We start from the raw sequence: 22,861 nt of genomic DNA on the forward strand, positions 1-22,861 counted from the left end.
TTGTCCAGCACCGAACAGGACAGAGGCCTTACTGCACACCAGCCGTCCACCATGGTCAGGGTGGCATGGCGCCAAAGACTGCGTGGCTCTCCGTTCTGCCCCAGCGGTCAGGAGCCCCTCAGTGGCTCTCCCAAATTCCAGGTCCTGTGACCCTGCACAGGGCACTCTGACAGGCCCAGGGGGCTCTGCGTGGTCAAGCATGGTCCTGGGTGATGTTGGGTGGACCCAGATGCCTCTGTCTGCCCTGGCTGGGCTGGGGGAGGGATGGTTAGTGAGGTGGCCATGAGTGGCCTTAGGTGGCTGTAGGCAGCCCAGCTAGGTGGGGCTTGTCTTGGAGGCCTGGCTGGTCCTGGATGAGCCCGGGAGGCTGGGGGCGACCATGGAGATCCTGGCCATCCTTTCATGACTGTTAGTGGTCCTGTTTGGCTCTGGGAGACACGGAGTATTCCTGGGTGACCCTGGACAGCCTTCAGGGCCCTATTGGCAGGGTGGCCTGGGATGTCCTTGGGTGACCCTGAGTGGCTTTGGGTGGCCTTCGTTGACTTGGTGTTTTGTATCCTTGGGTCTTCCTAGATGGCCCTGGGTGGTGGTGAATTTTTCTGATGGTTTTATTTGGCTGGTGGCCCTGGATACCCCTGGGTCAAATTGCCCTGGTGACCCAGGGTGGTCCTAGGTGACTTTTTGCGAGCCTGGGTGACCCTGACTGGCTGTGAGTGGTGGTGGGCAGCCAAGGTGGCCCTCGGTTCCTCCACGTGTCTGCACGTGACCTGGTTGTATTGGGGTGTCCCTGACTGGCCGTGCAGGTCTGGTAGGCTTTGGATGGTGCTGGGAGGGGGTGGCCCCTCCTCAGTGACGGCGGGACCCACCCTCTCCCTCGTCTCCTGACGTGCTTAGAGGCGCTGCCTGGTTTCAGGAAGCCCCGGGGCAGCTGCATCCCGTGGGGGGCGGGGCGGGGCGACACTGACGGGCACGCTCTCCCCAGGCGTGGGCTACACGGCCATCCTCATCTCGCTGTACATCGGCTTCTTCTACAACGTCATCATCGCCTGGGCGCTGCACTACCTGCTCTCCTCCTTCACCACCGAACTGCCCTGGACGCACTGCAACCACTCCTGGAACAGCCCCCGCTGCTCGGACGCCCGCGCCCCCAACGCCAGCTCGGGCCCCAACGGCACCTCGAGGACCACGCCCGCCGCTGAGTACTTCGAGTGAGTGGGGTCTCCTCGGGGCCAACGTCCGTGCGAGGGGAGGGCGCCGGCCCGGGTCACCCGCCGGCCTGTGCTGCCCCTGGGCTGTGTCTCGTCCCGCTTCCCAGGGCTCTCGAGGGGCCTTTTTCTGACCCCACCTCCAGCAGCTCAGCTCTGCTCCTGGGGGGAGACCTCGCAGGAAGGGGAACTGGACAGGCCCCCCCAACCCCGGGTCAGCTGCCCTTCCCCACGTCCTGACAGAGGCCACTTCTCTTGAGAAGCGCATTCGCAGCGCCTGCCGCGGACTCCTGGAGTTCCCGGTGGCTGCGATCTTCCTTTGGGAAAATCCTGGTTGGGCACAGTCTGCTGTGTTTCTGGGTGGAAATGAGTCCACCGACAATGTAGAAGACTGAACCTCAGCCCAAAATATAATTCCGGTTTTAATCGCAGGTGGGCACAGTTTCAACACTTGCTTTGAGGTAGGAAACCATGAGCATAAACACGAAGGCCATCGCACTGTGAAAGTCACAAAGTCGGTCCCGGAGGAGGTGATCACACGTCCGGGGGTGTGAGCAGAGCCGCTGCCCGGCTGGCAGAGGGGCTTCCAGAGGACGCCTTTTATCAGCAGCCGGCGGCCCGGGGTGGTCCTTGAGGGGTGGGCCCTGTCCCACAGAGTCAGCGGAGCTGGGTGAGACCCCAGGTGTGCAGGGTGGGACCGAGCCCTCGGGAGCCGTGAGCATCTGTCGTGTGGGTGTCGCAACGACCCCGCCCAGGGGACAGCGAGTCCACAGAACCTGCGGGCGTCTAGGGTCTGAGGTTGTGTGTCCAGATAGTTGGGGTCTCGTGCTCAGCTCTGGGGGCCCCACGTAGGGAACGTGTCTCTAGGACCGGCCGCTGCAGAAGGCCACAGCGATGGGCAGGGACACAGTGCCAAGGGTTTAGGTGGGGGGCGATGTGGGGCTGCCAGAGGGGACCAGGGCCTTCCTCAGGAGTTTCCAGGAACAGCGTGGCTAGCACGCAGCTGGTGTGCGGTGGGACCTGTTTAGTTTTTCATAAGAGACTCCTTTTGGTAGTTTGGAATTAGCGGGTGAAGGCGTCTGGAAGGAGGGGAGGGGTGTCTGTGATGGGGAGGTCAAAGGGCTACTGAATGCCTGCCTGCTTGGAGGAGGGGGCTCCAAAACAGGGAGGTGAGGGCCTGGTCTCGGGAGCTCTCAGCAGCGGCCAGTGGGTTTCAGAGCAGGGCTGGAAACGGCAGTCCACTTGGGGTCGGCCCCATCAGATCCGCCTGAGAGACGCCAGGGCGGGCATCCCCGTGGGAAACGCAGACCCAGTACCCTGTCACCTGAGTGTGTGGTCAGGACTCAGAGCTACAAGCAAGCAAGAGGCGGTAGATTCATCCAGGAAAGGATGGCAGAGCTTTCGTCAGTCGCTCCGCCCCCTGAGCAGCTTGCCCTTGGCCGGCTCATTGCCGCGGGTCCCAAACTTAGGAGCTTCTCACCCACAGGGCAAGGCCTGGGCTCCACGCGTGCTCCCCCGCGGTCCCGCTGAGCCCTGACCCGGTCCAGCCTTGACCTCAGTGTTAGCCTGTGATGGGAGAGAAGGGACCAGAAGGAGAGAGGGAGGGGGCCCTGCACCAGGAAGGGGAGAGCAGACGTGGCGACAGGCAAGTCCCTGGGGCGCCCCCAGCGCCCCCCATCCCACCACTCACAGGTGTCTGGAGACGGCTCTCCCTAGACCTGGGTTTGTCATTTCACCGACAAAACCGCGGCTAAGTTTCCAAGCCGGGTTGTTTTCTACAGTTCTAAGGTGGATTTTGGTGCCATTTAGAACGTTCAGAAAGCTGTCAGAGATGTGGAATGTGCCAGGTGAGGCCATCTGGGGACACGGAGCAGAAGGGCATGGCTACCCACTCTAGTATTCTTGCTGGAGAACTCCACGGACAGAGGAGCCCAGAGGGCTATGTCCATGGTGTTGCAAAGAGTCGGACATGACTGAGTGACTAACACTTTCTTCACTTTCACATTTTGTTTGGGAGGTCTGGAAAAACTTGATTTATCTTAAGGATTTTCAGATAAGAAAAATAGAGGGGGAAAAACTGACCAGTCAGTGATTTATTATTAAGAATGCTAAAAGGAAAGAATATATGTGATAAATGGATTTTTAAAAAAAGAGCTGACCAGGGCAGTCTGCTTGGAACTCCCATCTGGAAGAGAAGGCTTGAGATGGAAGGCTGCCCGCCCCTCCCTGGGAAGGACTGTCAGCAGGAGCAGATGTCCAACCGTATCTGGAGGTGACCCCAGGACAGAGGCGCGGCCTTTGAAGGTTTACAACGCAGTCAAAGATCGTTAACGACACAATCAATTATTAAACTGTGCCAAGAACACCCCCAGGTGATTCCACTGGCAGTGAAGACTGAGTTTCCCTGAGACAAGCTCCAGTGACTGTCAGGTCTGAAAAGGTTTTCTGGAATGTAAACTCACTGTATAAAGCCAGATGGGCTCCCATTAAGGCCAAGATAGCTATTAATACAATCACGAAGTTGTAAAGCTGTAAGTCCTACGAAGTGCAAGCAGACTTCAGAAACCCCAAAATAAGCCCATGTAACTCCAACTCCATAAACGCTTAAATTTAAAACCAACTTCACCTACTTTCTAATATACATTTGTTGCTGTTCAGTAGCTCAGTCGTGTCCAACACTTTGCAACCCCATGGACTGCAGTGCGCCAGGCTTCCCTGTCCTTCATCTCCCAGAGCTTGCTCAAACTCACGTCAGTTGGGTCGGTGATGCCATCCAACCAGCTCATCCTCTGTCGCCCCCTTCGCCTCCCGCCTTCAGTCTTTCCCAGCATCAGGGTCTTTTCCAGCGAGTCAGCTCTTCACATCAGGTGGCCAAATTATTGGAGCTTCAGCTTCAGCATCAGTCCTTCCAGTGAATATTCAGGACTGATATCCTTTAGGATTGAATGGTTAGAAAGCTATATATTTAAAGCTACAAACTAGCCTCTAAGAGACCACTTTAACTGCCTCCCTCATGTTTGATACATTATGTTTTCATTTTCACTAAAGTATCCCCTTGTCTGCCTTGTGATTTCTTCTTTGACTCACAGGAGATGCTTAGAAGTTTGTTCTTTGGTTTTGAAATATTGGGAGATTTTCTAGATGTATTTCTGTTACTGACGTGTAACTTAAGTCTGACTTGCTGAACTAACATATTTTAAAACTTCGTTATTTCTAAATACACTGACGTTTGTCTTATCGCCCAGTGTACGGTTTATCCCTGTGTGTTCCACATACACTTAAAAAGAATGTGTATCCTGCCGTTGATGGGTTGGAGAAGGAAATGGCAACCCACTCCAGTATTTTTGCCTAGAGAATCCCATGGACAGAGGAGCCTAGTGGGCTGCTGTCCATGGGGTCACACAGAGTTGGACACGACTGAAGCGACTTAGCATGCATGCATGCGTGCCGTTGATGGGTGGACGTGTCAGCTAGGTTGTGTCTGCTCCTGCATCCTTATCCTCACCTTGTTCTGTCCGCCGCTATGAAAGGCATGTTGAATTCTAAACTGTAGCTGTGGATTTCCCTGTTTCTCTTCACAGAGAGGGTAGGCCTGTGTCTCCACTAGGGCTGGGGGCCTGGCCTTCCTGGAGCGGGGGACAGGGGTCCCCAGGCCGTCAGGCCAGGTGCTGCCGAGCCTAGCAGGGGAGGGCAGGTCTCTGGGCCAGCCAGCTGCCGGGTGGAGAGGCAGCCCCCGGGACCCACCCCCTCCCTCTGCAGGCGCGGCGTGCTGCACCTCCACGAGAGCCAGGGCATCGATGACCTGGGCCCTCCCCGCTGGCAGCTCACCTCCTGCCTGGTGCTGGTCATCGTCCTGCTCTACTTCAGCCTGTGGAAGGGGGTGAAGACGTCCGGGAAGGTGAGGGGCAGGGCTCGCCATCTGGGGAGTGGACGGGGCCGTGGTGGGTTGGGGAATGGTGTCAGGAGGGTGGCTTCAGCACAAGGGGAATCACAGCAAAATATGTGCTGATGAGGGTGTTTCGGTCACTGTCTGGGTGCCCGAAGCAACGATGGCCCAGACGCACCCCCGCTCGGGCCGGCACTCGCAGCCACGCCCCAGCGCCCGGAGGCCCCCAGCGGCTCTGCCCTTGCCTGTGACCCGGGGCCCGTCTGTCACACCTGACCCCCAGTGCACATCCGCACAGTCAGTGAGACACAGATCGCTCGACTCTCACGCACCGGAAGTCCCGCCACTGGAGCCTACAGCCATGGCCCAAATGCAGACAGAGGGCCCCTGCCCTGCCAGACTGCCCTGCTTCAATCCCTGGGGAGACGTACAGGAAAGAGGGTGCTGGGCGGGCCCACTCCGGGGGGCATTTGCCGAGCTGACGTCGGGACACTGGGCTTACCAATCCAAGGCCCTCTGTCTGAGCACAAGCCATCAGGGGGCCCTGAGCCCAGCCCTGCCCACAGCGGCTGGTACGGTCGGGCGACGCGTGCTCTCCCCAGGTCGTGTGGATCACGGCCACCATGCCGTACGTGGTCCTCTTTGCGCTGCTCCTGCGAGGCATCACTCTCCCGGGGGCCGTGGACGGCATCAGAGCGTACCTGAGCGTGGACTTCCATCGGCTCTGCGAGGCCTCGGTGAGTGCGCCCTCCGCTCTCGGCCCATCCTCCGGGGCTGGCAGGTCGGGCCGTTGTTCTCTCTGCATCTTGGGCAGGAAACGCTTCACGTGGGGTCACCTGCCCTGCCCAGCAGAGTTCACTGTCCAGGTGAGAAGGGACCATGTGGGCACAGCATGGGTCTGAAGGGACCAGGGTAAGAGGATTAGGAAAAGGAGTCGCCCTGGCCTCTGCAGGGAGAAGCCAGGGCAGCTGCCCCTCGACCTCCTCACCTGGGCCGTCCACTCCCTGGAGGAGTCCTCCTGGGTCCTCAGACAAGCACCTGAGGGTGGGGGTGGGGGCGCCAGAGTGTGCCCAAGGGTGTTGGCGCCCAGCTGGACCGAAGCCCAAGCTCTGGCCACAGCGTATCCTCAGAGCTGGGCTGAGGTGCTGGCTTGCATGAACCAGGCCTACCTCAGGGAGCCAGACTTTTTATTCAGACACCCCGGTGCCCACACAGGTGGTGATGTGACCATCTCGTGGACAGACAAAGTCCACTGCCCGGCTGCAGGTTCCTCAGCAAAGGGAGACGTCACCTGGGTTGAAAGAGCAGGACTTGGCAGGGCAATGGAAGAGGGGTGGGCGGGAGGAAGAGAGAGAGGAAAAGGAGGCAGAGCGGGGGTGAGGGTGGTCACTGGAGGGAGCAGGGGCCATTGGAAATCCAGGCGGACCACACTGGAGCAGCCTAGACATGGGGCCCCAGCAGCCGCCCAGGGAGGCTGGGTCACTGGGCGGAGCAGTCCCGGCCGGGGTGTGGGGGCCCCGACGCTGCCAGCCTGTGAGTCGGGGGCAGCACTCATGGGGAAGGAGGAGGTTCCACAGTGGGGAGAGGGGTGGGCGATGGGAGCAAAGTGGAAGAAGGGGAGGTTGGCAAGGCTGTGAGCCCCCAGGAGCCCCAGGGGAGGGGGAGTTGCAGAGCAGAGGCCGGACACTGAGCAGCAGAGAGAGGAAGGCGCCATGGCCACGGGCCCACAGCGCACAGGGGAGGGCAGCCGTAGAGCCCGCCAGGCAGCTCACGGAGGACTCGTGAGACCGTGAGAGCCACACACGTGTCTCTACGGAGCCAAGGGAGATGGACACGGATGGCTAGGGGAGCTGAGGTCAGTGGGGATCCCGGGGCCCCACCGCAGAGCCAGGCCCCGGGCGCCGGTGGGTCAGCGGAGTGTCGTCCTCAGGAAAGCCCGTGGCGGGCGAGGTGTGCTGGTGGGAGGAGGTGGCTGTGGCATCAAAGGCCAGGTGGGTCATGACCCGGAAATCAGAGAAGAGTCAGGTGTCAGGGGGAAGAATGTGCAGAACAGCTATCAACCGTGTGAACAGATGTGTCTGTGAAGCAGAAGGAAGTGGAGACCAGAGGTTGGCACAGGAGAGGTTGCTAGGCAGACAGATGAGACAGCAGAGTTCAGGTGGATGGATGGCAGGTAGCAGACAGGCAGACTGTGGACGGTGGATGACAAGCGTCGGTGGCAGGCAGTGAGGCGTGCCCTGGGTGTCCCCTCCTCTAACGTCCCATCGGCTTGGGCAGGAAGGGACAAAGTCAGGAACCGCTGGGTTCCTGGGAGCCTTTGGGCCCAGAGGCTGGGCCCCTGTGCCCCCAGCTCAGAGGGCAGAGCCGCTCCTGTCCCTCCCATCACCGGCAGGGTACTCCATCCTGAGGGCCATTTGGGCCGTTTGTAGGTCTTCGTGGGGACGAAGGGACCCTCTTTGAGGTCAGCATCCCTGCCCTCGGTGGGGTCCAGTCTCTTGGCCATTCATCTGCGGCTCTTGAGCCGCCTTGCCGGGCAGGTGGGGTCTGGGCTGTGACAGATACTGTGCTGTCCTGGGATGGGGGGCCGGTCTAGGTCGGCCCCAAGAGGCTGCCCAGCGGGTCTCAGGGTGGGCTGTGGGCAGGACCCGGGCTGGGGCCTGGGGCAGCGGTGAGCAGAGGCCTGGACAGATGGCGGGGAGGTGCCTCTGGGTGAGTGACCCACACATGCAAAGGCTCTGGGGTGACCACTGGCCACTGAGAGGACCTGGGACTGCAAGGAGGCAGGAGCGCCCTCCCCCCACGCCACCAGCCCCTGCCTTCAGAAGCCTGCTGGCCAACGACCAGCACCTGGACCCCCTGCCCACCCAGCCACTCCAGGCCTCGAGCTAACGCCTGCTCGTCCTGTCCTCAGTGCTGGGGTGACCCAGAGCCTCTGGAAGTGCTGCCCAAAGGACTGAGCCCCCCTGGTCCTGGTGTAAGGGCTCCGTGTCCAGCCCCCTCACTGGCTCATGGTCAGGTCAGCTGCCCTGTGCCCCCAGCTGGGGACTCTGGAGTCACGGCTGGGGAACCTGGCCCACAGGCCTCATCTCAGGCTGGGGGACTTTGGGAACAGCCCCCAGGACCCTCCCGTCCCCACTTTTCGCACAGCGGGCCTGGCTGCTCCCCCAGGGTGGGTGTCCGCTGTCCTCATCGCCGCCCTAGGCTGTGCAGGGCCCAGGGGCGCCCACGTCATCATCACCAGGTCGTAGGGGGTCTCTGCACCACCTGACCTGAGCAGGTCGTGTCCGAAGTCTGAAATAGCGCCTTGGTCCAGTGTCGACCGCACGGCCCATTCGTCATGTGTCAGCCGCCCGGGATGCGCCTGTGCCACCTCCAGCGAGTGCAGAGCTTTGGAGCCACCGCTGGCTCCATGGGCCTTTCTGCGTGTGCCGCGGTGGGCTCCCCGTGCGCTCGCCGTACGCTGCCGCAGGAGGGGTGGGAGGTGGGTGTGGAACGGAGGCACCATGTCCTGTAGCACCGTCACGGTGCCTGCTCTCCCCGGGGCACGGGCCCATGAAGTAACCTCAGGTCCTGCACCAGGATGCAGCCCCCTTCTCCTCAGGCCCCTCAGGTTTACTCCCTGAGGTGACGTTCGCTCACTGACAGTGATGCCAAGTTTAAGTGTGACTCTGTTCCTCAGAGCCTGTGGCACTGAGGGCCCAATCCACGACCCTGCCTCTCCCCAGGCTGGCCATGCCCCCACAGGGACCTCTCCCCACGGGGACCACTCACCCCCTCTGTCTCCCCACGGGGGCCGCTTACCCTGCTCTGTCTCCCCTCGGGGGCCGCTTACCCCTCTGTCTCTCCCCTCGGGGGCCGCTCACCCCCTCTGTCTCCCCTCGGGGGCCACTCATCCCCTCTGTCTCTTCCCTCAGGGGCTGCTCACCCCGCTCTGTCTCCCCTCAGGGATGTCTCCCCTTGGGGGCCGCTCACCCACTCTGTCTCCCCTCGGGAGCCGCTCACCCCGCTCTGTCTCCTCTCAGGGATGTCTCCCCTTGGGGGCCGCTCACCCCCCTCTGTCTCCCCTCGGGGGCCGCTCACCCCCTCTGTCTCCCCTCAGGTACCTCTCCTTGTGGGGAGCGCTCACTCTGTCTCTGCTCCTGCAGGTCTGGATAGATGCGGCCATCCAGATATGCTTCTCGCTGGGCGTGGGCCTTGGGGTGCTCATCGCCTTCTCCAGTTATAATAAGTTCACCAACAACTGCTACCGGTGAGTCCCGGCCGAGAGAGGCCTGTGGCGTCAGGCTGGCGGGTGTGCCCCTGGGTGAGGGGAGGGGACAGGAGCCGTGCTTACAGCCCCTTAACCGCACGTGAAAATGAGACAGGGAAGCGACAGGCCAACGCGCATTCCTGCTTAAGGGAGGCTTTGAGGCAGGAAGACGCTGCCCCCTCCCTGGGAGGAGGCCCCTCCTCTGCCCGGCTTGGCCACCCCATCCTCCCAGCATCCGGGGTCAGGCTCCTCACACCTGTCTCCCACGAGGAAGGACCTGTGCGTGTCCCCACCTGGCCTTCACTGAGGGAGCGGGGGCCCCAGGCGCGCCCTGGCCCCACGGAGCCCCCCGCAGACTCAGCGCCAGGACAGGTGGGAGCACGGCCGTGCCACGTGCCCAGAGCCCCAGCAGCCTGCCCGCCGGCGCTGCCCGGCCCAGGAGGACCTGGGTGACCTGCAGCCCCCTGCCGGCCCGAAATGTCGTTCTAAAGACAGAGAAAGGGGTTTCCTCCGGGACTGCTTCCTTGACCTTTGAGCCAGTGTTTGTTTTCTTTCATATCATGAGGATAAAAATGCGGTTAAAAATACAAAGGCGGTGTGCGCAGCAGAATGGCCCGACCGACCCTACCCAGGGGTCCACACAGAGCTGGCGTCTGGATGGCAGGCCAGACAGCGGCTCCCGAGCCCACCCTGTGCCCATCTGAGTCTGTGAGGGTCCTGCACTCAGGCACCCCAGAGGGCTGGCCCCGCAGCCCCTCCTCCCTGCTCTGAATTCTCGGCCCTCAGAGCGGGGTCCCCGGGCCAGCAGCCCTGGGCCCCCAGGCACGTAGGGGAAACACAGCATCTGGGCCCCACCAGACCCACCCCGTCAGCACCTGCATCTTAATAAGTTCCCCGGGAGGCATCTCCAAGCCCTGCCTGGCAGCCCTGTGGGTCAGGGTGGGGACCCCGTGGTCAGTGGGCTGCCCACCCGAGCCTAGCTTTGCCTGTGGGATCATCTCGCCATCAGTGCTGAGTCGAGAGTCCCAGGAGAGAGTCCCTTGGTCCCCAGGCATGCGCAGATGGCTGGTCACCGGAGGCCTGACCTGGCCAGGGCGTGGCCAGTGCCCAGAGCTGCTCAGCGGGGGGTGCAGGTGGGACACTCACCACTGTCAGCGGGTGCCAGCCTCCCTCCCGCAGGGCAGCCTGGGACAGGCTCTGGGGTCACAGGAGGGGCCGGCCTGCCTGTCTGGGGAGCGCCCCCAGCCGCCCGCACCAGACACAGCCAATTACGAATAATGACGGGAAATTGCAGTGGCGCCCAGCCGGGCTGGGACAGCGTGTCTTGTTCCTGCAGAGACGCCATCATCACCACCTCCGTCAACTCGCTGACGAGCTTCTCCTCCGGCTTCGTGGTCTTCTCCTTCCTGGGGTACATGGCCCAGAAGCACAGTGTCCCCATCGGGGACGTGGCCAAGGATGGTGAGTGGTAAGGTCCCCACGCGCCCGCTCCCGGGCCGCCCAGTTCTAGAAGTGTTTCCCTGCAAGCTGAGAGGGAAGTGCACGGGCACCCAGGGCCCTTCCCAGGAGCAGCTGACACGGCAGAGAGCAGGGTACCTGGGCACAATGCACCCACCGCCTCCATGCACTCCCAGCTCCTGCCCCTCGGGCCCTCCTGCTGGACGCCAAGGCCAGGTTGAGGTTGGCCCTCGGCCCAGGGCTCCTCATGGAAGCCACTCGGGCTGCAGGACAAGGGTCCGGTCCCCCTCACCTGGTGGGGAACGTGCAGCTGAGGGCTCAGAGTCGTTCCAAGTGGCACAGATGGCCGGACCTCAATGTGGTCAGCCAGAAAGAGGCTGGGCTGGCTTGGACGCCAGCAGTTACTCTGTTCCGAAGCTTTTCCCCCAGCCCTCCAAGGGCCGTGGCGCATACACGTGGGAGTGGGGTAATAGCGGATAAACCCCCGGAGTCTCTGGCACACGGTGGCAACAGAGACCCATGCTCCCAACCTGCTCACCAAGCCAACGCAGACAGGAGTGTCTGCAGATGAGGACTCAGAGGCCGGGAGCAGGCAGCAGAAGAGTGGGCACTGGTGACGTAGAGGAGCAACCTGGGCCAGCAGGAGAGGACTAGGGGCCCTGGCCCAGAACAGGGTGCTGGGGAGCCCTGATTGCTGCACCCCTGGGCATTCCGTGCAGGGGGAGGGTCTGTTGGTGCTAGATCCCGGGTGGAAGGCGTGGCTGAGGCAGTCTGGAGCTGGGTCAGTCCAGGGCCTGGGCCCCAAATCGCTGCTGGCCCCACCGGCCTGAGGGTTGTCCTGCGCCTGCGCCTGGAGGAGCCCCTTCATCTGAGACCATCCCACTCAGGGGCGGCCCCTCCTTCCCCCTCACCCAAGTTCCTCTCTTCCTGGGTCTTCTTACTCTCGAGCGGGAGGATGACGTTAGCAGAGCAACTGAGGAGCACAGAGGGCTGACCCCACTGGCGCCCTGAGCTCTCAGCGGGTCAGCCCATCAGTCCACCCGTCGAGGGTTGGAAGCCCTGCTTGGAAAGCAGGGAGCTGAGTTTGGAGCCGGCAGGACAAGCCCCTCCAAGTCTGGCAGGAAAGCTGGGGACCCAGATGAATCTCCACGTGCTTTCAGATCCACTCTTTCCTCCAGGAAAAAAAAATCCAATAAAGGCAGGAAAGGGAACCTAATGCAAATAAGGACGGAGCAGTGGAATTTACTCACTGTTGCATTTATGCATTTTCACTGGGTTTTGCCCTTTATTATGATAAATAGCAATAGTTTGCAAGAATCCCCATTAACCCCAGAAAGTTACTGACCCTCTTCATTGCATTTCCCAGAAAAGCAAAGTAAATGTCATTTATGGCTCTAATTCTCAAGAAAACGGTGGGGGGAAATATTAACCCAGGAGCAAAAATGAAAAGTGAGGATACTGACTTTAGTTCAGCCAAACTGATGGGCATCTTCCAGGTCCTGGCGCTTAGATTTCAGGGCTTTTCAAACCATCTGCCCCTCCTGCCCGCATCAGAAACCGTGCTCCTTCTTGGAGTGTTGGGAGTCCCAGAGCCCAGGTCAACACTAGGGCCCCTGACAGATCCTGGAGGTGGAGGCTGGCTCCGGCCTTTAATTCTCTAGAAGCATCAGTAACTGCCCCGTTCCTGTCCCTACCGGCTGGTGCCTGACCCAGGCCCCGCTGAGGACGGGGAACCAGGAAAGTGCTAAGTTGTACATCCATGAGCAAGCTCTCAGAGGCCGTGCCAGCGAGCTGCCTGGCACTTCTTGTAAAACTAACCCTGAAAGTGTTCAACTAGCAGCTTCCTGTGGGGATATTCTTTACTTTGGGGTCATTTGCAGTCAAAGTGCCTGACCACTCCCACCCCTCCCCACCTCCACCCAGATCCCACCTGCTGGGGTGAGGGAGCTGGCGTGGCCCCCTGTATCCCCACCCCCAGGAGTATGTCTGGGAGACAGTCAGAGGGGACAGAAACACGCGCGTTGCAGGGAGCACGTGGAGAACGCACGCTAAGTTGTGGCATCTCTGTAACAGCACGTGGCTTTTAAAGCTCACACTTAAAGAGTCGTACACTGGCACAGAAAAGCATCTACCATGTAGGCTGCCTGACCACAGCAGCGTGCGTGAGTGTGAGTGTGAGTGTGTGAGCGACAGGCACAGGAAACCAACCAGGAGGCCCCCAGGGTCTGGAGGCAGGAAGCACAGGGTGTCCCCCGGGAAGCCTGTCCTGCTCTCTCCCTGCTGGTGTGCCCCCTCCTCTCCTGGGCCCCCTCCTCTGGGGGCACGGGGTGTGGGAATGGCCGAGGGCTGGGGGACAGAGCAGAGCCCTCGCTCCAGGACCTGGCTTCCCTTCTCCCAAGTCCTGGGCCCTGAACTCAAGGATGGAGGGCTGTGCAAGGAGAGCAGTTTTTGCACTGCCTTAGGGCCAGGTTGTGGGGGTGGGGAGTACCTGGAAGGTCTGCCCGGGGTAACCGGAGGGTCTGCTCTCAGGGCCGGGGCTGATCTTCATCATCTACCCCGAGGCGCTGGCCACGCTCCCACTGTCGTCCGTCTGGGCTGTGGTCTTCTTCGTCATGCTGCTGACCCTGGGCATCGACAGTGCCGTGAGTGATCTCTGTATGCTCTGGGCCCCCGCCAGGGACAGCCAGCTCACCCACCGCCCTCGGAGGCTGGCTAGCCTGGAGACACCCGGGGCCCACACGTACATGTGCCTGCGCAGAGCCCCCGAGTGGGAGGGCGGCGGGGCCCCACAGTTCCTGGGGAGGGCTCTTCAGACCAGCTCTGCCCTGCCGCCCCTGAGGGGCATGGCGAGTCCCGGGCGAGGGAGGCGGGAGTAGGGTGCTGCAGGAAATGGGGTCCACACAGCACCCAGCGAGGCCGGGCCTGACTCCAGCTTTCCCTGCCCCACAGCTGCCGGCGGGAGTGGGTGCCCTTTCGAGGTAGCAGGGGGCAAAGCCTCCCGCCTGGCCCACTAGACATCCATTCTGTGGTGGCCCTGTGGGCCCCTGGGAGGCAGACTTCCTCACGCTCCTCCTCCACGCGGCCTGCTGGAGACCAGCACCTGAGATCTCAGGTCCCGTGTCTGCGCCCCCTGAGCCTCCTGGAAGAGGAAGGAGCCCCCAGTCCCTCCCCTGTGAAAGCTGGCCACTCCACCTGCTTCTCCCAGTCCGCCTTCCCACCCACTCCCTGGGTGGACCGCACCCGTGGTAGATGAGTCCCGCCAGCAGCACTTCCCAGAGGACGTGGTCCCAACTGAACAGGGCAGAGGCTCCTTGGAGGCCAGGCTTCCTGGAGACACCCTCTCTGGACAGTTCTGAGAGCCAGGAAGGCCACGTCAGTGGGGACACGGCCAGTGGCCAAGCCAGGCCTCCTGGGAACAGAGCTCAGCTGTGCGGTGGGGCAGACACTTGCTTAGAGAAGCCGGGCGGAGCTGAGCCTTTGTGGTGACACAGGAGACAGCGCGACTCTGGCCATGCAGCTCCCCACCAGAGGGCAGGACGCCCACCCAGGTCCTCCGTCAGCTCCCCACCAGAGGGCAGGACGCCCACCCAGGTCCTCCGTCTCCAGTGGCCATGCCGGGGGAGCAGCCCTCGCTGGGGGTGTCCTCTGCCCCCCGGGACCCCGTGCGGCTCCCGACTGAGCACGTGGGTGGAGACGCCACACGCGGGCCCCCGGGGGGGCAGAGGGCCGCCCCACAGCACCCCTTCTGTCCCGGCTGCAGATGGGCGGCATGGAGTCCGTGATCACCGGGCTCGCGGATGAGTTCCAGCTGCTGCACCGGCACCGGGAGCTCTTCACGCTGCTCGTCGTCCTGGCCACCTTCCTCCTGTCCCTCTTCTGCGTCACCAACGTGAGTGCCCACATTGCCCCGGACACTGTCTCGTTAGCACCTGCTGCCATCAGGGCAGACGGAGCAGGGGCGCCCCCCACCCCCACAAACAACCCGTGACCTGTAACGACACACAGGTGGTCACACACATGGTGGCCTTGAATCAGGCAGGATGGCACCAACGGTCACTCAGAGTCCCCGCGGTCACACGCAGCACCTGGGCACGTGAGGGCTCGGTCTCCAGTGTTTCAGCACCTGGATAGCTCCCTGCGAGGTGCCCTTGGGTTTGTGGGGCAAGAGGGTTGGGGGGCTTCCCTGGTGGCTCAGCTGGTAAAGAATCTGCCTGCAATGCAGGAGACCCTGGTTCAATTCCTGAGTCGGGAAGATCTGCTGGAGAAGGGATAGGCTACCCACTCCAGTATTCTTGGGCTTCCCGGGGGGCTCAGCTGGTAAAGAATCCGCCTTCAACGCAGGAAACCCCGGTTCGATTCCTAAGTCAGGAAGATCCCCTGGAGGAGGGCAAGGCTACCCACTCCAGTATTCTTGGGCTTCCCCGGGGGCTCAGACAGTAAAAAATCCACCTCCAATGTGGGAGACCTGGGTTTGATCCCTGGTTGGGAAGATCTCCTGGAGAAGGGAACAGCTACCTATTCCAGTATTCTGGCCTGGAGAATCCATGGACTGTATAGTCCATGGGGTGGCAAAGAGTCAGACACAACAGAGCGACTTTCACTTTCACTCAGGTTTCGGGGAGGTCTGTCCGGGGTTGGGGTGGGGGTACAGGGCTCAGGGCCCCCTCCTCACAGAGGTTCTGCCATGGTCGGCATTTCCTGGCTTTCATTCCTAACTGTATCAGGAGCCCTGGAAAGGCGGGGAGAGGTTGGTTTTTTTGTAATAGCCGGGTTCCCAAGTGGCTGCTCGTGGACTGAACTTTAGTTTCTTTCCTGAGTGACGCTCCATAGAGAGTAAAATAGAAGGTGTCTGTAAGCTGGTGCCTCAGGCCAGGCTGATATTTGGGAAGAGCAGTTCTGTGGGCAGGCATGAGAGCCAGGCACCCCGAGCTCAGCGGGTGTGCCCTCCTTCCCCCCAGGGCGGCATCTATGTCTTCACGCTGCTGGATCACTTCGCGGCCGGCACGTCCATCCTCTTCGGGGTGCTCATGGAGGTCATCGGGGTGGCCTGGTTCTATGGTAAGAACGAGTCCTCCTTGGGATGGCGCGCTCCCACCGGCAGGACAGAGCTGCTGTGCTGGCATCGTGACCGATCAGGCCAGCATCCTCGGGGTTGGTCACTGTGGCACCCAGTGGCCCTGCATTGTGAGCACTGTGGCACCACAGAGCGGGGCTTGGCCACCGCTGCTCGGTTGGATCTGTGAAGGCAATTAGCCTGGACAGCACCCTGAAGTCACCCCTGTGGTCAGGGCACTCAGTGTGGCCACGTGACCCTGGGCTGGCCTTGGAGGAGGAGGGTGTGCTTCGCTCTGGGTGCCGCCAGCTGGTGGAGGCGGTCTCTGCGTCCCGCTGAACAGAGTCCCGGCACCAGGGAGGCAGGGGAACTGGCCGAGGGGGCATGTCTCTAGGGCCCTCAGCTGATGGGAGGGAAGAGACAGGAACGTTTGGTGAGCGCACCACGGCTCAGTCTCAGGCCAGAGCTCCCGACTCCGCACGACGGCCCCACCAGACTCCGGACCCCCCTCAACCAGGTCCAGCACTCGGGCGCTGGGACTGGGAGCCCCTCAGGGTGGGGGGCCAGCTGGTTGGCAGGTGGTCCCCAGAAGAGGCTGGGCCCAGCCTGCGGCTGTGTGCCCCTGCCCCTCCTGCGTGTCCACGTTTCCCGGCATGTCCTGATTCAGGTCTGACAGCAGCGGAAGGCCGCCCTGCAGAATTCTGCCGTCCTTCCCGCCACCATACCCCACCCCCCCCCGCCGTGCTAGCTCTCCGTGTCTCTCCTGGGGCTTGGGTCCTGGTGTTGCTTGGCTCACCTGACCAGGCGTCCTTGACGACGCTCGCCATGAGGGCCCGATATAACAGGCACACTTCTTGCACGTGTGTGTGCTCCGGCCAAAGCCAGAGGTCTGTGCTGTTCGAGAACCGCAATCTGGAGACAGCCCTGGTGCCACATGAGGGGTCACGGCCTCTGCTTCAGCCCTGAAGTTATAACCTGAAAAGCACTCTAGCTTTGAGAGGCTTAACCGACAAATAGCTCGTATTCCAAAAACATTTTTCCAGTTACATTTCCTTTTCTACAGAAAAGGGAAGTATCAAAAAAAAAAGAAAAGGGAAGTATCAGCCTGTCTGTACTTTCATTGGCATCTGGAATCAATACCTAGTCTACGGTTTTAGATTGTAATCTCCCCAAATCAACCCTGAATATTCATTGGAAGGACTGATGCTGATGCTGAAGCTGAAGCTCCAATACTTTGGCCATCTGAAGCAAGGAGCTGACTCACTGGAAAAGACCCTGGAAAGATTGGAAAGATTGAGGGCAGGAGGAGAAGGGGGCAACAGAGGATGAGATGGTTGGATGGCATCACTGACTCAATGGACCTGAGTTTGAGCAAGCTCCGGGAGATGGTGAAGGACAGGGAGACCTGGTGTTCTACAGTCCATGGGGTCACAAAGAGTCGGACATGACTGAGCGACTGAACAACAACAATGTCCGAAAATAAAACCTCAGAGAAAGAGAGAAAGTGCCTCAAATGTATCCAGCAGCCATGAACATCGCAGAGCTGGTGGAGGCCCAGGGGAGCTGGCCTTGCGGCGACCACACGCTCCCCAAAGCCTCTGAATGCAGAGACCGCACTTCCTGCAGACAGCAGTTCACACCAGAGCACGCCTGGCCTCTCAGTGCCCTGAGGCCCCTGGTCTCCGGATGGGCCAGTGTGGGAGGGGCTGCCTGCCCCAGAGCTGCCCAAGGGGCCCCGGGGACACCCCGTCTCTGCGGGCTTTTAGGTTCAGCCTCCACCCCGCTTCCTCAGTCTCTCTCCGATCTGAGGTCTGGTGATGGGGCTGAGTGTGAAGAGGGAATCCTGCGTGGAGTTGTCTCTCTGATGTCCCCACATGTGACATGAGACTCAGGCGGCCAGCCATCACCCGGCCTCAGGGTGGGAGAAATGAGCGTGAGACCTGGAGAAACTGGCTCATCCAGCTTCTAGCAGGAGCTTTCCCTACAATATAATGACTGTATGCATGTGGGCATAGTTTAGCCCTAAAAAGTGGGACACTCGGACACCTGCTCCTGCCTGGATGAGCACAGAGGACGCTGTGCTTGGGGACATGAGCCAGGCACAGACAGACAGATCCCGCGGGAGTCCCTCAGGTCCCTGGACAGCCAGGGTCACAGAGGCTGGAAGCAGGATGGGGAGGGCCGGGGCCTCCGCTGGGGAAGGCGAGGAAGGCCTGGGGAGGGTGGCGGGCATGGCTGCACAGCAGTGCGACCCTGCTTCAAGCCGCTGGGCTGTGTGCTTGCATCGGTCAAACGGAAAGCTTCACGTGATGTATGTTTCACCATGATTTTTGCAAAGAAGAATAATGTTCATTACAGAGGGGAGGCAGGGGTGGCCGTGGGCCTCGCGGAGGAGGGTGGGAGCCCCACAGGCCCTCCCTTACGGTCGTCAGTGATGCCAGGGTCACCCTGGGGACGTGCACGGGCTCCAGTCGGCATGACCCCCCGCTGTGGCCTGGGCAGCACCGTGCACCCTGGGCTCCAGGGGGAGCCGGGGGCGGGGGGCAGGGGGTGGGGTGGGGGCCGCATCTCCAGGCGGGCCGCACTGACGCCCTGCCTGGCCCTCTGCTGCAGGTGTGTGGCAGTTCAGCGACGACATCAAGCAGATGACCGGGCGGCGGCCCAGCCTCTACTGGCGGCTGTGCTGGAAGTTCGTCAGCCCCTGCTTCCTCCTGGTGAAGCCCTCCGCCCCCTCCGCCCCGCCCTCTACCCCGCCCCGCCCCAGCCGTTACCTGACCGGGTCCCTAGGGGCGGGAGTCAGCAGGTCACGGGCTCAGCCGGGAGGGCAGGCTGGCCCCCCAAATCCTCGGGTCTCCTGGAAGCATGGCTCCCACTCTGGGCCCACCGAGACACCCACGTGGGCGGCAGGGTGGTCCTCACCCGACAGTGCCTCTGCCTGGAGGCCGCGGAGGGAAGTCAGCCTCGGGGTCAGCGGGTGCTCGGCCGTGAGGCGGGACGGAAGTAGACAGGGTTCACCCACAGCACGGGCCCGGGGCTCCCCGGCACGTCCGGTGGCTGCTCGTGGTCTGGGCTGGGCAAGCTCTGGCCGGTGGGCAAGTCCACCTGCGGCCTGCTGTGTTGGAACCCGGCCGTAAGTCCACTCCACGGCTGCAGGGCCGCGTGGCCGTGGCCGAGTCCCAGTGGCTCAGGACCCCTGACTGTCCCCCCTATCCAACGGCCCCGGCTGGCTGTTTGGGGCCCTCAGCACCCGCCTCCACCCAGCCAGCCCAGCCCCCCGGGTGCGAGTAGGCGCGGGCAGCCCCGACCCCCAAGGGCCAGCAGGAGAGGAAGTGGAGCCGGGGTGAGGCTTCTGGTCCAATCCCGCTCAGGGGCTTCTGGTCACCCCTCCTGCCTCCAGTCAGTGAGGTGCCCTGCTTCTCCTCACGTGGTAACCCGGGGGTTTGGAGGACAGCGAGAGAGCCCCTCCCATCAGCCCTGAGACTCAGGGGCATGTGCCCCCACCGCGGGGCCCGCAGCCTCAGGCCATTGTGTGGGGGGCCCTCCCCCAGAGCCGCCGCTCGGGAGCCCCTGGCCCCAGCTGCCCCTGACCCTGCCGCTCGGTTTCAGTTTGTGGTCGTGGTCAGCATCGCGACCTTCAGGCCCCCGCACTACGGAGCCTACGTCTTCCCCGAGTGGGCCACCGCGCTGGGCTGGGCCATCGCTGCGTCCTCCATGTCTGTGGTCCCCATCTACGCCGCCTACAAGCTGTGCAGCCTGCCCGGCTCCTCGCGGGAGGTGCGTGTCTGCACGGCCCCTCCTGCCCTTCTGCCCAGTGCGAGGCCGCCGGCGAGGTCAGGTGGGAGTCCCGGGCCTGCTCCCACCGGCTCGTCTCGGACCAGCAGGAGAGTCTGGATGGGCGGTGACTGTGCCAGGCACGAGGGCTGGGTGTGTGTCTACACGTGTGTGTCTGGGCGTGTTGTGTGTGTGAGCCTGTGTGTTCTCACGTGGGCATGCACGTGTGTGCTTGCCAGCGGGTATCTGGGTGTGAGCTCGCCTGCTGTGCACCGTGTGGACGCCGTGGTCTGAGGGTGGGGGTGGACTCGGGGGACCAGGCCCACCCGGGGCTGAGCCGGGGCAGCGGGGCCGCCAGGCAGGACCCCCGTGAGGGCGGAGGTGGCTCCGGGCCTCCGAGTCAGGCCCACTGCTGAGTCCCCTGTGAAGCAGGCGGTGGGGGGGTGACCTGTGACCTGAGCACAGGGGCTCCCCCCTGCCCCCATTGCGGTGCTGGGATTCCTGGAAAAAGAGATGGAGGTCGTAGCCCCGCACGCTCTCCCGGAGCCCTCAGACATTGCTTGATGCCCGATTCCAGTCTCTCAGGGGAGCGAAGCCCCTGGCTGTACCCCAGCAGGTCCAAGCATCCCCCGAGGGCCACGTGGCGTCTCTCTGGCTTGGACGCAAAGGCGGGGTCCCCTCGCAGGCTGGCCCCCAGCCCGTCCCTCAGCATCAAGCAGGCCCAGCCCAGGCCAGGCCCTCGCGGCCCCCAGCAGAGCTGGACGGTGTCAGGCAGTGTAGGCGCCGCTCACAGCCCCCGTGCTCACAGCCTCCGGGGGACAGCCCTGCAGACAGCAGGCGACTGCTGGCCCTGGGAGAGACCCCTCTGTGTGGGCTGGGGAGGGGGCCTGCAGGGCCTGGACCTCCCGCCAGCCAGACTCACTCCCTAGAATCTCAGTGCTCAGATGGGGGTCAGTGACACCTGGGGGGGACGCCTGGCCCCAGACAGTCCATGGGCCAGCTGCTGAGAGGCCGGGGGGGAGCTGTCCGAGGGGTAGGGGGAGGTGGTGGGAGGGAACCAGCCTCCCCTCTGGCTGTGAGAGACAGCAGGACCTCCCGGACCCCCACCCCGAGGGACCCGCAGGCCCTGCTGGAGCGTGTGGGCTCCCCTGCCTGCAGGGCCCGCCACCGAGACTCCACACCCAATCCTGTTCCCTCCGGTCGGCCTGGACTTTGCTCCAGGGTCTAAGGAGACCTGGCCATCAGCCCCCACCTGTGTGGTGGTCACCCTGGGCCCGCCCACCACGCTGGGCCGGCGCCCATGGCGGCCCCTTCTCTTCTAGAAACTGGCCTACGCCATCACGCCCGAGACGGAGCACGGACGGGTGGACAGCGGGGAGGTGCGCCAGTTCACGGTGAGTGCCGCGGGGGCTCCTCCCGCCCTAGGACGCTAGCCGTGGCCACAGGCGCTGCCTGGCGAGTCCCCCAGCAAGTGGGCACTGACTCAGACACCTTGTAAGGGGCATGGCTGGGCGGGGCTAACGGACAGAGAACTTCCGCTCTGGAGACTGAAGGGCCACTGACTTGGTGCAGAACACGCCGTTCGAGCTTTGCCTTCTGTCTCCTTCCTTCCAGCTCTGATGTCTTTATTTCTTCTACTTTCATTGGTCTACTCTGTCACACCTTAACTAACTTCTTAATTTAGACCCTGGATTGTTAATTTTCAACCTTTCTTCTTTTCTCACATGAGCATTCAAGGCTAAGAATTTCCCACAGAATACCCTGGTGGCTGCATTCCATAGCTTTTAACATAGCGTTTTGTTTATTATTTAGTTTTAAACGTGTTTTAATTTTCGTTGTGACTTCTTCCACCCACGAGTTGCTTGTAACTCTGAAATCCCTAAATACATGGGGATGTTCTATTTTTTGTTATTCGTTTCTAAATTAATGGTATTGTGTTCAGACACCTTTTTACCCTTCTTTGAAGTCTCTTGATGCTCCTTTGTGGCCAAGTACCTACCCAGCTTTTATAAGTGTCGCTTCTGTCCTTAGATGAGATGTCTTCCCTAATTGTTGACACACAGTTCTCCTTCTGTCCATTAGATCCGGCTGGTAACTATGCTGTTCAAATCTTCCACGACTTCGCCCGTTTCCACTCTGTTCAGCCATCAGCAATCAGGAGGCGTGTGCGGGATAGCCTACCGCGCAGGAGGCGTGTGCGGGATAGCCTACCGCGCAGGAGGCGTGTGCGGGATAGCCTACCGTGAAAGCATATTTGTCCGTTTTCCCTGTAGCTCTACTGGATTCCGCTTTATCTGACCTGCGCGTTTTCTGGGACTCGTACGAGCTCAGGATGATCAGTCTTCCTTGTAACCCAGCCTGTCCTCTTGCCTTGAGATGCTTTTGCTCTTAAAGTCCTTTTCATCTAGAGGGCTACAGCTGCACAAGCTCTCTTCAGAGTTTACCTGAAACGTCTTTTGTCATCTTTTAACTTCCCACTTTGCAGCCATCCTAAAGTTTAGGCGCGCTTTGCAGTCCTCGAATACACTGAAGCGTTTTAGTCTGGCAATCGGGCAGACTACTCTGCTTTACCTTTGTTGGGATCACTGATACAGCTGGGCCTGACTCTGCGACCTTTTTAACTCTGCTCCACTTTGCGATGCTTATTCTTCCCCTCTGTTGCCTTTCATGACTCTGCTCCACTTTGCGATGCTTACTCTTCCCCTCTGTCGCCTTTCATGACTCTGCTCCACTTTGCGATGCTTACTCTTCCCCTCTGTTGCCTTTCATGACAGATTTTGGAGGGTTTGTTTTCTTATTCTACTCTGTCTGTTTGGAACTTATGTGCTTTATTGGTTTTATTCTTGTTTTTAAAATTGTACTGTGTGTATTTCTTTTAAGGTTTTTTGATGCTGACCATTTTTTAAGTATTTTTAAGTTTTTAAATATGTATTTGGCTGTGTGTGGCCTTTAGTTGCTGACGCAGCTCTGTCACGTGGGGTCTTTGACTGCAGAGCATGGACTCTCTGGTTGTGGCAGGTGGGCTCCAGAGTGCACAGGCTCAGCAGCTGTGGCCCCCAGGTCAGTTGCTCCACAGCCTGTGGGATCTCAGTTCCCTGACCAGGGATTGAACCACGTCCCTTGCATTACAAGGCAGATTCTTAACCACTGGGTCGCCAGGGAAGTCCCTGTACCAAGCATATGGGGACTTCAAGTATAAAGTTAACTTCAACTATGAAGTTAAGCTTTATGTGAACCCC

At 61.2% G+C, this 22,861-nt stretch overlaps 1 protein-coding gene across 1 annotated transcript in view; it reads left to right on the plus strand.

The window, feature by feature from the left end:
• SLC6A3 (solute carrier family 6 member 3) overlaps window positions 1-22,861 on the plus strand; it is a 34,502-nt gene that overhangs the window by 6,413 nt on the left and 5,228 nt on the right. Inside the window, exons 4-14 of the mRNA XM_024981550.1 lie at window positions 983-1,208; window positions 4,965-5,103; window positions 5,694-5,828; window positions 9,237-9,340; window positions 10,677-10,801; window positions 13,328-13,440; window positions 14,559-14,687; window positions 15,757-15,856; window positions 18,465-18,565; window positions 19,458-19,625; window positions 20,945-21,016. Coding sequence (XP_024837318.1) covers window positions 983-1,208; window positions 4,965-5,103; window positions 5,694-5,828; window positions 9,237-9,340; window positions 10,677-10,801; window positions 13,328-13,440; window positions 14,559-14,687; window positions 15,757-15,856; window positions 18,465-18,565; window positions 19,458-19,625; window positions 20,945-21,016 — 1,412 coding nt within the window. The remainder of the gene's footprint in view (window positions 1-982; window positions 1,209-4,964; window positions 5,104-5,693; window positions 5,829-9,236; window positions 9,341-10,676; window positions 10,802-13,327; window positions 13,441-14,558; window positions 14,688-15,756; window positions 15,857-18,464; window positions 18,566-19,457; window positions 19,626-20,944; window positions 21,017-22,861) is intronic.

Source organism: Bos taurus, chromosome 20 (assembly GCF_002263795.3).
Source record: "Bos taurus isolate L1 Dominette 01449 registration number 42190680 breed Hereford chromosome 20, ARS-UCD2.0, whole genome shotgun sequence".
NCBI lineage: Eukaryota > Metazoa > Chordata > Mammalia > Artiodactyla > Bovidae > Bos > Bos taurus.